The following is a 13,791-nucleotide window of genomic DNA, read 5'->3' as shown; positions in this document are numbered from 1 at the left end:
TCAGGCCCGACGCTGGGGCTTCAGTGCCAATGTGAGGGGTGGGTGCTGGGGAGAGAGCCTCGAGTTCAGGAACGAGCTCTGCAGGGAAATGTGGAGGGTGTCAGGGCTCTGGACCCTGAGGACCTGGGCACCTGAAGTAGGAGCCTGGGTGAGAAGTCAGAGCAGCCACTCGAAGCCGGCTTGGGGGGGGTGGCAAGTGCAGTGACAGCTGAGGAAGATGGGATAGCACTGGGGCACCCATGTGGCCAGGGACGATGGGCAATGCAGTGACACTGGGACGCGGTGACGGCCAGCAGCAGGGACAGCCTTCCAAGTATGAATCCCTGGGAAGCAGCCTGAATGGAGGAAGCCGCACCCGACCTGGCGCGGGGCGGCTGGGGAGGCAGGAAACAGAGGCGTCCAGCGCCACTCCCGGCAGCAATGATGGAGAGCCTGAGACACGGGACGAGAGCCTCGGGGGTGCCAGGACTGGCCGGGGTCCCCACGCCACCCCGCCTACGCCCAGCCCTCTCACTCCACGTGGACGAAGTCCCGCAGATGCTCGTCCACGCCCTCCAGCTTGCAGTAGTTGATGGCGTAGGTGGCGTTTATCAGCGTCATCTTCTTCTTGTACACTCTGCCGACGTCGAAGTCCTGGAGAGACCAGGGAGACCGTCACCGAAGCTCCCCGGGGGCCGTGTCAGAGGGGCGGCCTGGTGCCACCCAGAAGGTGGTTCGAGGCCCGCGACGTCTGGGGAAGGCTGCCCCTCTGTGGGCATGTGGGGCATGTGCCCGGCTGGCGGAGTCTGAGGCAGGAAGCAGCTTCCTGGGGGCCAGAGGTGGCAGCCAGGAGGGGAGGGCCGGGCGGCACCCTGGGGCCCACAGCACTGCCCTGCCTCTCACTCACCCGACATGGCCCCTGGGAAGGTCCACCCCTCCAAGGGAAGGATCCGGTCACCCTCAGCACCCGGCCGGGAGAGTGGTGCTGTTAGCCCCCCACCCCTTCCATGGCCCAGGACCCCTGGCGGGCTCACCTTGAAGTGAATGACCTTGGGCTTGCTGTTGAAGGGGCAACCTTTGAACTCGCGCCCTGACACCACCTGCCTGTGGATCACCCCGCGTCGTAGCTGCTCCATGGTGCGGGCCAGGATGTCCTTGTCCATCTTGGTCCCTCCCACAGGCTTTCGGTCCACGTCCTCTTTGGGTACCTGGGGATCACAGGGACGGTGGCCTGCCCTGGAGAGCGAGGCCTGGCTAGGGGAGGGCGCAGGCAGGGCGGGGGGCGGGGAACAGGAGTGAGCAACAGCGCAGCTCAGCCAGCAAGGCCAGGGCCCGGGCCGGCCCCCACGGGGAGAGAGCCACCGGACAGGCCTCACTGTGGAGAGGACCTGGAGACAGCCAGGCGCCCTGCAGCTCTCCCACAGATGACCGCCGGGCAGGAAGGGTCTGTGCTGTACAATCGGCCCCAGGGACAGGTTTCATGCAGTTTTGCAGGAAGCAACAGAAATTCTCTCCAGGAGCACAGAAATGGGGCCTCCATGGCACGGTGATAAGAGCCATTCCGAGGTCTGCCTCCCCAAATGTTCTGTGGGTCCACTCGGGGTCCCAGCTGGGTCAGCGGGCACTGAAGCTGGCCAAGGAGCTGGGTGTGCTGCGGCCCTCGCCATCCCGGTCCTCAGGGGCCCGGCCCCGCCCCCTGGGCCCTGGCTCCAACCCATCCATCCTGTTCTCGGGCCTGGCCGGCTAGGCTTCCCCAGAACCAGCAGCACCAACGTGGATTTGCCCTGACTGCGACAGGAGCCAGTCTGTTCAAAGGCCAAGCGTGGGTGCAGCCCACCCAGGGTGCGGCCTGGCCTTGGCCAGCTGCTGCAGGGACATGGCCACAGCTGGCAACAGCTGTCCTGTGGGTGCCCTGGACACTGGCTAATTTCTCGGCTCACGGAGCTGCAGCTGCTCCTTTGGAGTCAGGGTGGCCAGCACCCTGGGCGGCCAGTGTGCCTTGAGAAAGATTGTCAGAGAACGTCGTGGCCCAGGGCCTTTTCCCGGAAACACGTTTACCAAAGACTAAGCAGAACGAAATCAGGAGCCATCCCCTAACCACATCCCTGGTTGTGTGGCCGCCCAGGGAGCGAGGTAGGGGGGAAGTTTGGGACTGTGGCGTGCATATCAGTTCTGGAAGGCCCTGTGGGGAGAGACCAGTTTGGGGGAGGGAGGCAGCTGGACAGCGAAGAGAACCCTCAGAGCAGCAGCCTCGGCCATGACGAGGGTGCCGGGCCCGGGAGGACACTCGGGAGATGGAGGCAGATGGGAAGACAGCCTGGTGGCCAGCGGTAGTGACTCGGAAGCATGAGAGCAGGTACCTGGTGCAGCTCATGGTCCTTGTTCCAAAGCCCGGGGATTTCCGGCTCAGCCAGGCTGTCCTCCTCACAGCCGGCGCTCCCAGGGTGGCCCTGGACGGACTCGCTGGACATGCTTTTCACCAGCTGTGAGGGCTCAGGGTGAGGAGCACTGTCGTCCTTCTGGTCAGGGACAGGGGCAGGGACAGGAGTGGCCTGTATCAGCCAGGAGGAAAGGGAGCTTCTTCCCTTCCTAGAGGCCTGGGCACACCCTGTTCGCCAAGTTTTCCCACTTAAAACACAATTGTGCACTGTTGCACACTGTTCTCCAGGGCCCGCAAAGGCAGCCTCTGTTGATGGCTGTGACCCTCAGCCAAATGGCGTCTCCGATTGTCCCCGAAAACACCACACCTGGAACAGCCCTCATGGCTAAGGGGACAGAGCATGGGGCCCGCGCCAGACGGGACATCAGAGGGAAGTCAGGGTAATGGAGGGGCTCCCAGAGAGACAAGGCAGGGGCGGCTGCTGGTGGTAGCTGGTCAGAGGCTGCCATGGGTCGAGGGCAGGTGACTGTGAACCAAGCCCCGGGCCTGGGGAAGACCTGAGATGCATGAGCAGACCCCACAGACCGAATGTGAAGAAGCCTGAGGGGTGTTCCTGGCAGCGTGTTCGCGGGATCTTCCGGTGCTGGGGTCCCCTCGGTCACAGGGAGGAGCAGGAAGTGCCCGGCAGGGTGCAGGAGGGGCTCCTGCTGTCCCCCCCGACCCCATACCCTCAGGAGCGGCTGGCATGGAGCTGGCCTCAGGAAGGAGGGGGAGTGGGAGGAAGACGAGGAAGCGGACGCCCAGGGGGCTCAAAGCGTTTGGTCGCAGGTGTTAACCCACACTGGGGTGCGTGCAGCACAGACCTGGCCCTGGCCCTGGCCCTGGCTGGCCTTTGGTCTTGACCTGCTAACTAGGGACAGGTGAGGTGGCCTGAGTCAGTGGCTCCCCTGGCTGATGAGGCGCAATGACCCGCGACTCGTCCCCCTGCACCTGAACTGTCACACGGACAGGGCCTCATCAGGTGGCTCTGTCTGTGTGACAGCTTCCAAGTGGACACCATGTGGACACCCCCCGGGCCCTGACACCACCCTGTACCCCTCAGAAAGAGCCACGGGGCGAGGAGGGGCATTGGAGCACACCCGCGCCCCGCCCGGGCTGCCTGTCGGGGACAGGAGGCTGCTGAGGTTTACGTGAGTCCCTGTGGCGTCCCCACAATGGTCCCTCCGCTCCTCTACAGGGGCGAGCCCGTGCCTGCTCACCACTGGGCAGCAAGGAGTGCAGGGAGCCCTCCCTTCGCCGCAGTCGGCGATGTAGTCCCACGTCTTGTCTCTCAGCGTTGGCCGGGCTCCGGCTTTAGCCGGAGAACGAGGCCTCCTCTTCCTGCTTTCAGCCGCCTCCTTCAGAATCCGACTCACAATCTCCTGCTTTCGGAGCCTCTGCTCCTCCTCAAAGGCCCTGGGAAAACGTCGTGGGCTGGGAGCAGGCATGCTGCCCTGGACCCAGGAGTCTGTCCCCAGCACAGGCCGGCCCAGCCCACACCTCGGGCCCCTCAGCCCAGCCCTGCCCCTGGGCACCCAGGTCGTGAACCTCCAGCCAGTCTAGCTCCCACAGTAAACACTGACCGTTCACCAGCAGCCCCTGCTCCTGGTGTCCAGGCTGGTGGCTAGGGTGCCCCACACAGTGCTGGGGTGAGGCCTCTCCTCCCTTCCCTCAGCTGCTCCTCTGGGCCCCTCCTGGGAGCCAGGCCTGCCCCAGACTAAGGGACTCAGAGCTGCCCAGGGACCATCCACCAGGGTGGAGCAGTGGTGAAATTCTGGAAGCGAGCCTCAGGGCCCCGCAACTCCCCATGACTCCCAGCAAGGGGGCCAGGAGGCCATGCCTGGCCAGACCCTGAGAGCAAGCCTTTGGGGGCGTGGGGGTAGGACAGGCCAGCCAGACGAGACTGGAGAGGGGGCGGAGCAGAGCCCAGGGCCTAGGGTCTGAGGAAGCCACTCCTGCACAAGGCCCATGGGGGCCCACATCTCCCAGGGCAGGGTGCCGCGTGGAAAGCTGTGAGACCTGCATGGCCAAGGGGGGCCTTGGGGTGAATCACGGGGGTGCGGGCTGGGCTGAGAGGGCAGCCCAAAGCTCTGCTCTGGGGGGACCAGAGGGCGATGCCCAAGCCAGGCAGCTGGCAGCGCCCAGGGGTGGGGTGGGGGAAGCAAGGAGGGGCTCAGAGCAGCTCCTGAGAAAGCAGACCAGGACCCTGAGGGTCAGTGCCAGGGCAAGGGGGGCCGTGGAACCATGCCCTGAGGCGCAGCCTGTTTGGGTGAGGTAATGGGCAGGGGTCGGAAAGGGGGGTGTAGAGGGAGGGGCGTGGCAGGAATGAGGGAAGGCTGAAGTCCTGTGGCTGTGCCCTACAGGCCGGTCCTGGGGGGGCCCAAGGAGAGGCGGGCACCCCTCACCCCCTGGCGCCCCCCACCCCCCAGGATGCCCCCACCAGGCAGGCACCTTGTGTGCCCTCACCGGTTCTGGGCCTCCAGCTCTTGGCGCCGGCGTCGATGAAAAAGGTGCTTGAAAGCGTCCCCGCCCTGGGCTAGAATCGCCTGCTTCTCTGCCTGGGTCCTGTGCTCAGCCAGCTCTGCCTTGGCCCGACCCCACGCCTGAAACTTCCGGAGCGTTTCCTTGGGGACAGGAAACCGAGGTCACAGCACCAACACGTGGGCACATGCACATTGGAGCCCTCCCTGTCCGCAGTGAGGCCAGAGCCTGCCGTCCTTGTGGCTGTGACCAGCCTGCTCCCCTCGGCTCCGGGCTCTTCCTGGCGGTCTTTGTGCAGGCCGCCCCCTTCCCATCTCTGCTCTCCCTGCCAGCTACACACCCTCAGGCCCCAGGGAGGCCATTTCCTCCGGGAAGACCCTGAGCCCATGGGACTTTGTTCCTCCCTCTTCCCACGGGCATGGGACTGCTGCTTTCCTCCTGCCTGACCCTGTGTCTGGCCAGGAGTCTGGGGCGGACGCTCTGCACGTCCCCACAGAGCGGCCAAGTTTCCCGAAGACCCGGGAGGCACTTCCGAGGCGCGGGGATCACAAAGGTGCCCAGGCCGCTGCCTGCACAGGCCGGGCCCTGAGGGGAGGGGCTGCCCGGCCAGGAGCGGGGGGGCGGAGCCAGGCGGGTGCCTACCCGGTTGGTAGCGATGCTGGTTTTCAGGGCCAGCACGGCGTCCATGCGCCTCCGCAGGCGCTCGCGAGTCTGCACTTCCTGCTCGTGCTCCCGCTCTCGCACCCTGGGGGAGGGGCGCTGTGAGCCGGGTCGCGCCCACTGGGAGCCCCGCGGGAGGGCACTGAAGGGCGTGGACAAAGCCTGGCTGAAGCCCGTGTTTCTGGGCTGGAGGCCCGTGGTCCTGTGGTCCTGTTCTGGACACACCAGGCAAGGAGCTCGAAACCAAAAACACGGATTTATTCTGTATCGATGATAATGTGATGACTTAATGGCAAACACAGGCAGGTGACCTGGGTGCTCAGACTCCCCTGCACCCCCCGGCCCACGGACCTTCCCAGGGAGGCCTTCAGGAACTTCACCGCCGCCCTGTGGTTCCTCCTGGCATCGTCCAGCAGCTTCTGGTGGCGGAGTCCCTTCTCCCTCTGCAGGTGCAGCGCCTTCCTGCAGGCAGCACACAGTACTGACCACACAGTGCTGACCACACAGCGCCGACCCCCAGCTCACACCCCCCCCCCGCCTGCCGCCAAGGAACAGCATCTGCTGCCCATGGTGATGCAGGGCAGACCCTCGGGCGGCAGGTCAGTGGCTGCCTGGGGAGCCCCAGAGGGGTTGGGGGAGCCCAGGGACCAGGACCACCTGGGTGAGGGCCCAGGGGATTTAGAGCCCACAGAGGCAGCAGCAGGGGGTGGCCAGGGTTGAATGAGGCACCGTGGGGAGGTGCCTCCCGGCCTCTGGGAGGGCCCTAGATAAAGAAGGAGCCACATGATGGGGGGGAGAGGCTGAGAATGGAGGGGAGACACACACACACACACACACACACACACACACACACACACGGAGGCTGACATACAGGGGCCAGAGCGGGACGCACACCCTTCAGGTGGGGGTGCTGGGTCCCATGGCTTATGACACATTTAGGGATGCTCGTCCTGCCCAGAGGCAGGGGACAGGGACGTGCAGGGACCTCAGGCGCATGGGGAGCCAGAGTGGGGAGTGGGGCACGGGGAGAGTGTGCGGGAGGAAAAGTGACATGAGGTCCCGGAGAGGGGGCTGTGGCCAGGGACTCTGGGGAGGGGCGGGGCTGTGGCGGGTGCGACCCCAGACAGGAGGCCAAGGAAGAGGGGAGGCCAGGCCTGCAGGAGGTCTGGGCCACCCACCTGGCCCTTAGCAGCCGGTTCCTCTCCGCCTTCCTCTCAGCCTCCTCCTCCCTGCGCAGCTGCTCGGCTGCCTGAACCTGCTGGCGCCCCCTGGCGGCCTCCACCTCCTCCTGCACACACTTCCACTCAGCCTCCAGCTGGCCCTCCCGGATCTCGAGGTGCCACATGGCGCTCCTGGCGAGGGAGGGGCACTCCTCTTTATGTCAGCAAAGGGGCTGGTGACCTGTGTCACCCACCCCAGGGATCTGGGAGGGCCAGGGCACCCCAGACCATGAGTGGCCATCGGGCACCTCTGACGGGGCAGCGCCTCCTGCGAGTCCGCTGGGCCTGCAGTCGCTGGAGACCAGGCCCGCCCACCCCGGCCTCTGTCACCCTGAGGCCAACCTGGTAGGCCCTGCTTCTCCACTTCTCAAATGTCCAGGGGCCCAGGGGCAGGCACTACCATTGAAAGGGACCCCCGCTGCACTGGGAGGAGGGTGGCTGGGAGCCGCAGACAGGTGGAGGGGGTGGGCCTGGGCCACAGGGTCTGGGCCTGGGGGGGTGGGCTCAGGGTGTCGACACAGACGGGCCCTGCACTCACGCGCTCTCCCTCAGCGCGGCCCTGATTTTCGACTGTAGGTCCCTCTCGTTCTCCAGCTCGGTGCCCAGGCGTCTGGATACGGCCTGTAGGCGGCCCGCAGCAGCGCTGAGAGCCACGGCGACGGGAGGACAGTGGGAGTCGAGTCAGAGCCTGGGTCCTGGGGCGCACGGCCCTGCGTGCCACTCCAGGATGGGGGGCTGGTTCCCCGGTGGGCAGCTCCTCAGAGCAGCAGGCCCCTCTGGGTTTGGGGCCGGGAAGCACCTGGCATGCTCAGTGAATGAGCATGGAAGCAGCCCAGTGGCCAAAAAGCCACTGAGACACCGTGTGGGCTGTAAGTCCTCTCGCTTCATTCCCACTTCCTGCCGGGAGCTGCGGGCTCCCCGGACGCTCCCTGCCACGAGAATCAGTTCTAATCCCAGGCAGGGCCATTTCCATGGGGAGGGGGAGGGTGGGTGGCCCCGCGGGGCCTCGTCACCTGGGTGAAGCCAGCCCAGGGGGTCATCCCCTGCCCCTCCCACACTGTCCCCAGGACGCCCGCCCCTCTCCCTGGTGGCTCCAGAGGGTTTCGCAGACTCACGACCCGGGAAATTCTTTCCCCATTACTACACAGCAGCTTGTTTTTGTCACCAGAACCAGCCAGGAGGAGGTCACTTCCTCAGGGAGCCCTCCCCTGGCCACCTGCTTCCAAGTGACCAACTCTCCTGGCCTCACAGCCACCGGCTCCCAGTCCTCGTGACCAGCCAGGGGTGGCTGTCCACTCGGGCCGTGTCCTTTCTCCCATGCAGCGGGAGGCCCGTCCCTGCCCCTGGTCCCCCGCCAGCCCCGCCCGCCAGCAGAACAAGCACCTACATGTTGTTGGCCTCTCTCTCCGCTGCCACCTCGGCCACCACTCTCTCCTGCTGCTTGGTGATGAGGTCTGTCCGCCGGCAGCAGGCGCGCAGCTCCTCCCTGGGGTTGAAGCCAGAGTCTGGGGGGGGGGGCCTGGAGCTTGACCCTCACCTCCTCCAGCCTCCACCGGTCACGCCTCAGGAGGAGGCCAGGGCCAGTGGCTGCAGTCACGTCACCTCTTCTGGGGTGTCTCTGACAGTCAGCCACACGTGCAGGGTCTTGCCCACTTTCTGGAAACCCTGCCGGGGGGGGGGCACCCACGTGACCTGCACCCAAATGGGGGTGACGGTGACCAGCACAAACAAGGAGCTCGGGCCCTGCAGAGTGCCCCCAGGAGGCCTGGGAGGCACAGGGCCACTGCCTGCGCCTCATCCGGGGCCCAGACCACAGACTGAGGGACAGCCAGACCGACGTGGGGCCTGGCCGGGCCCTGGCTCCGAACGTCCCTCCGTGGGAGCCTGCCCCTCAGTCACAGCAGCAGAGCACGGCTCGGAGGGCCGACTCCGGAAGGTGCTTGGGGACAGCGGGAGCTGGCTGTCTGAGGCCTGAGGGCATTCTGGGGTGAGGCCACTTGGGGGAACGGGCCTGGGACTTTAGGGGCCACCCTCCCCCTCCCGCCTGGGACTTTAGGGGCCACTGAAGTGTTCAGGAGTAAAGAGCCGTGATGTCTGCAAGTTGCTTTCCAATAACGTAGCAAAGAACCACCACAGCTCCCACCCAGAAACACTCGCACACGGGCACAGCGGTCGGAGGCCGAGGGCGACACGGGGGCCAGTGCATGAGGTGTTTCCAGCTTTCCTGTGTCTCCACAGGGCTCCTTTGTGGGAACTCAGGGAACGCACCGTGAGCGCCGCTGTTGACCAGGCAGGGAAGTGACCAGGGGACACACTGCCACGCCCGCTTGCTCAACCCGGCTCACCTGGCCTTCTGAGTGGAGAGCTCTTCGCCTGCACGCAGCTCGGCCAGGCAGCCCAGCTCCTTCCGCAGGAGAGGAGCCCGAGCCCGGCCCCGGGCAGTTGCCCGCCTGCTTTGGTCCGCTCTGGCCTTCTGCACTGTCTTGGGGCTGGTGCGGAAAGGACACCGGCTGCCACCATGTGGTCAGCACGCCCTGACTTGCCCCCCTGCTGGCCCCACCCCGGTGCCCGCCCACATTCATTACCGGCCGGCCTCCGAGGCAGCCTGGGCCTCAGCTTCCTGAACAGGGGCCTCAGCCCTGAATTCCGGGTCCTCCCACTCATGGCTGTCTACAAACCAAGGTGACGGATTAAAAATAAAAGAGCAGATCTAGAAATTTAAAACTGAAACTCAAGAACAAACCCTGACCAGCTCCAACTTGGGCCCCAACGGCGATGGCATCCCAGGGCAGTGGTTCTCAAGGAGTGCTCCAAGGAGCCCGGGGTCCCCGAAACATTTTCTGGGGGCCGCACAGTCAGCACTGTTCTCACGACAATGCTAACGCCCTTTGGCTTTTCCATGCCCGTGTCTCGAGCACCCAGTTTTCCAGAGGACACGCGACCTGTGACGTCACGGCAGCTGTGGGACCCTGCCTTCTGCTGAACCAGGCGGTAGGTTCTCTCTGTTCCGCGCGGTAGGTTTGTTATCGCTGTTTCCAGTTAAGGGGCGTCTCCTCAGCACTATGGAGGCCGCAGCTAACACAGGCGGGAAGCCCCCCGGCCCTCGGCCGCCTGCGAGCCTGCGGAGGGCTGCGCAGACAGCCGCTGGCGGCAGAGTGCCGCCCCGGGCGCGGGTCTCCACACGCGCGGCCGGAGGGGCCCTCAAAAGCACCGCCGAGCCGTCGCAGGAGCAGGAGGGAAGCCGGCGGCGAGAGGCGCCACATGCTGGGGGGAAGGGCGGCAGAGCGCAGCGCTGAGTGGGCTGCGCGCACCCTGGGTCAGGGAGCCGCGTCGTTCCCAGGGCCCGTCGGGAGCATCAGGGGGCTCATCTGAAAAAAACCTCAGGCCACCAGAGGCTAAAAAAACCCCAGACCAGTGTGGCTCAGTGGGCTGGGTGTCAGCCTGAAGAGCTGAAGGTCACCGGTTCGATTCCCGGCCAGGGCACATGGCTGGGTTGAGGGTTCTGTCCCCCGTTGGGTGCATAAGTGAGGCCACCGATTCCTGTTTCATCCCTTCTCCTTTTCCCTCCCCTCCCCTCTCTCTAACAATAAATAAACAAAATCTTTTTTAGAAATCTAAAAGCCTCCAGAAAAAAAATAGGTCGCACTCAAAGGGTCAGGATAAAAACGGCAGTTCGTTTCTCAAGAGAGGAGCTGGAAACAAAATGCCACGGTGCCCCAGGTTCTCAGCCTCGCTTTGTCGGTGAGAAAGGCCCCGCGTTTCTGAGACGCCGTCTCCCTGCAGAGAGAAGCTGGAAGGGACGCGCACGCCCTCCACCTTCTGTGCTGCGGCACCGTGCATGGGCTGGGGACTGACCTGGGGTACCGTCCTCCCTGTGTGGGGTCTGGGCCAGCCGCCCCACCGTGGGGCGCGGACGCACACCTCCTTCCATCGTGGGAGGCAGGAATCAGCTAGAGAAAAATCACAAAATATAGATGAGCAAGAGCATACACTATTAAACAAGAACTTACGCGATTGGATTTCATAAGAACAAACAACTTCTCTTGTACAAAGACCTCACGAAAAAAAGCAGAGGAGCCACAGACCAGAGGAAACACCCGCAGGGTGGATGGGAGACACGGGGCACGGGTCCGGAACATGCAAGGACCCTCAACACCCACAAAGACATCCAAAAGCCCGTTGAGGGGCGAGCCGTGGGGAATGGGCACTGCAGGGGAGGGAGGCGTGCAAACAGCCGTGACAGCCGTGTGCCAGTGAAGCCGCGATGCCCACCCTCACTGGGGGCACGTGGGTCAGACCACAGGAGCCACCATCACGCCCCACGAGAACGCCGGGGTCAGAACCGCTGAGAGGGCTCAGCACCAGCCAGGGCGCATTGCGGCCGACCGCTCACACGCAGCTGCTGGAGCACCACAGGTAGCCACTCAGAAACACACACAAACCGCACACCCAGAGGCCCACATGCAGTTCCTACTTACAAAAGGAAGTTCACAAAAGGTGACTTCTGGCCAAGATGGCGGCACAGGTACACACAGCTCGCCTCCTTGCAAAACCACATCGAAATTACAACTAAATCACAGAGCAACGCACCACTCAGAACCACCGGAAATCGAGTTGAATGGAAGGCTGACAACTATAGAATTAAAGAAATCGCATCTATTGAGACTGGCAGGAGGGGCGCAGACGCAGAAGGGGCTGATCCCACACCCATGCATGGTGGGTAAAAATTTGGGAGGGGTATCTCGGGAGCAAGGAGCCCCCGCCCCACACCAGGCCCCCCAGCCCAGGGTACCAGTGCCAGGAAGATGAGTCCCCATAGTTTCTGGCTGCAAAAACCAGCGGGGATCAAGTCAGTGGAAGAAACAGCTGGGGCCCCAAGCAGCTCCCCTTAAAGGACCCACACACAGACAGACGCACTCAGGCTCACTGCCCCTGAGCACCAGCGGGGTGGCAGCTGGAATGGCACGGGGGACACAGGGAGAACTGTAGAGTCTGACATCAAGGCTGGGGCTGGGGGACCGTTTTCTCCCAGACAGAAAGGTGGGCAGAGCCGTTGTCCCCTTTCTGAGCTCTCACCCCCCACAGAGCCACAGAGTCACCGGGCAGGTGCCCTGTCTGACACTCTTTCAGCTGGGCTGACACCACTGGCCCCACCCTGGAGATCCCCAGAGACTCTGCCCCACCCAACTAATGGGCCCACCCAAGCTGCTTTTCCATAGGAGTGGCTGGTCTTGGCTCCCGCTTCCCAACATCCTAAATCCTCTCAAACAGGCAACAGTCAGCCCCAGTGAGCCCCAGGCCCGGAACTAGCAGCAGCGGCCTAGATTCACGGCTTGGCTTTGCCTGGGGACCTCCAAGCCCAGCATAAGTAGCAGCCATCTCAGACCGCTGCCTGGGGCAGAACACAGGTGGGGGCTGACCTTTCCCGGGCTGCACCACCCGGGGAAACTACAGTGGAGAGAGGACCCAGTGGACAGCTACAGACCATGTTGGAGCACCACCACCTGCCCCTACACAGCTGACCCTCCTGGACAGAGGTTGGTGGTCAGTGGTCACAGCCAGTCCTTGTAGCTGACTGGCCTGGGTAAGTCCCTCCTATTGATCTGCCAACAGCAACCAGGGCTCAACTACAAGAGGAGGGTGTACTCAGCCCACACAAAGGGCACACCTCAAGTGCCCAGCTTGGGTGATAGTGAGGCTGTGCCACTGGACCCTACAGGACACCTACTGCATTGAGCCACATGACCAAGACAGGGAGTCAGAGCAGCTCTACCCAACACACAGAAACAAACACAGGGAGGCTGCTGAAATACAGGGACAAAGAAACATGGCCCAAATGAAAGATCAACGCTCCAGGAAAAGAACTAAATGAAGTGGGGATAAGCAATCGATCAGATGCGGAGTCCCAAACACTGGTTGTGAGGATGCTCAAGGAACTCAGCGAGGACCCGGCAGAGAGGAAAAGACCCAGAAACAAAGGACACACTGATTGAAACAAAGAACAATGTACAGGGAAACAGCAGGAGAGTGGACAAAGCTGAGAACCACGTCAGTGATTTGAAAGCTAAGGAAGTGAAAAACAACCAATCAGAACAACAAGAAGTCAAAAGAATCCAAAAAACGAGGATAATGTAAGCAGCTCCTGGGACAACCCGAGTGTTCCAACATTCGCATCACAGGGGAGCCAGGAGGAGAAGAGAAAGAGCAAGGAATTGGAAATCTATCTGAAAAAACAATGATTGAACACTAAACTCCCTAATTTGGTGAAGGAAATAGACATACAAGTCCAGGAAGCACAGAGAGTCCCAAACAAGATGGATGCAAAGAGGCCACTCAAAGACACATCCCAATTAAAATGCCCAAAGGTTAAAGGTAAAGAGAGAATCTTAAAAGCAGCGAGAGCAAAGAAGTTAGTTACCGACAGGGGAGTTCCCGTAAGACTGTGAGCTGATTTCTCAAAAGAAACTTTGCAGGCAAGAAGGGGCTGGGAAGAAGTATTTGAATCCTGAAAGGCAAGGACCTACAGCCAATATTGCTCTACCCAGCAAAGGTGTCATTTACAATGAACGGCAGATAAAGAGCTTCCCAGACAAGAAAAAGTAAAGGAGTTCATCATCACCAAACCATTACTATATGAAACGTTAANGGGAGTCAGAGCAGCTCTACCCAACACACAGAAACAAGCACAGGGAGGCTGCTGAAATACAGGGACAAAGAAACATGGCCCAAATGAAAGATCAAAGCTCCAGGAAAAGAACTAAATAAAGTGGGGATAAGCAATCGATCAGATGCGGAGTCCCAAACACTGGCTGTGAGGATGCTCAAGGAACTCAGCGAGGACCCCGGCAGTGAGAAAAAGACCCAGAAACAAAGGACACACTGATTGAAACAAAGAACAATGTACAGGGAAACAGCAGGAGAGTGGACAAAGCTGAGAACCACATCAGTGATTTGAAAGCTAAGGAAGCGAAAAACAACCAATCAGAACAACAAGAAGTAAAAAGAATCCAAAAAACGAGGATAGTGTAAGCA

At 62.3% G+C, this 13,791-nt stretch overlaps 1 protein-coding gene across 2 annotated transcripts in view; it reads right to left on the bottom strand.

Annotated features, from left to right (window-relative positions):
• The window catches only part of CFAP74 (cilia and flagella associated protein 74), a 48,327-nt gene that overhangs the window by 31,285 nt on the left and 3,251 nt on the right, over positions 1-13,791 (bottom strand). For both annotated transcript variants that reach the window (XM_037062165.1, XM_037062166.1), the window contains exons 2-14: positions 10,615-10,709; positions 9,345-9,429; positions 9,105-9,248; positions 8,147-8,245; positions 7,298-7,402; positions 6,718-6,891; positions 5,891-6,001; positions 5,522-5,624; positions 4,865-5,022; positions 3,619-3,814; positions 2,340-2,498; positions 1,014-1,187; positions 515-633 (exon numbers count right to left, since the gene is read on the bottom strand). In XM_037062165.1, coding sequence (XP_036918060.1) covers positions 515-633; positions 1,014-1,187; positions 2,340-2,498; positions 3,619-3,814; positions 4,865-5,022; positions 5,522-5,624; positions 5,891-6,001; positions 6,718-6,891; positions 7,298-7,402; positions 8,147-8,245; positions 9,105-9,248; positions 9,345-9,429; positions 10,615-10,690 — 1,703 coding nt within the window. In that variant the 5' untranslated portion in view covers positions 10,691-10,709. The remainder of the gene's footprint in view (positions 1-514; positions 634-1,013; positions 1,188-2,339; positions 2,499-3,618; positions 3,815-4,864; positions 5,023-5,521; positions 5,625-5,890; positions 6,002-6,717; positions 6,892-7,297; positions 7,403-8,146; positions 8,246-9,104; positions 9,249-9,344; positions 9,430-10,614; positions 10,710-13,791) is intronic.

The sequence above is a fragment of the Sturnira hondurensis genome, unplaced genomic scaffold (genome assembly GCF_014824575.4).
Source record: "Sturnira hondurensis isolate 20B ecotype Veracruz unplaced genomic scaffold, ASM1482457v3 Scaffold0013931, whole genome shotgun sequence".
Lineage (NCBI taxonomy): Eukaryota > Metazoa > Chordata > Mammalia > Chiroptera > Phyllostomidae > Sturnira > Sturnira hondurensis.
Note: the sequence above shows the minus strand (reverse complement) of the source record. Positions and strands in the feature narration are given on the sequence as shown.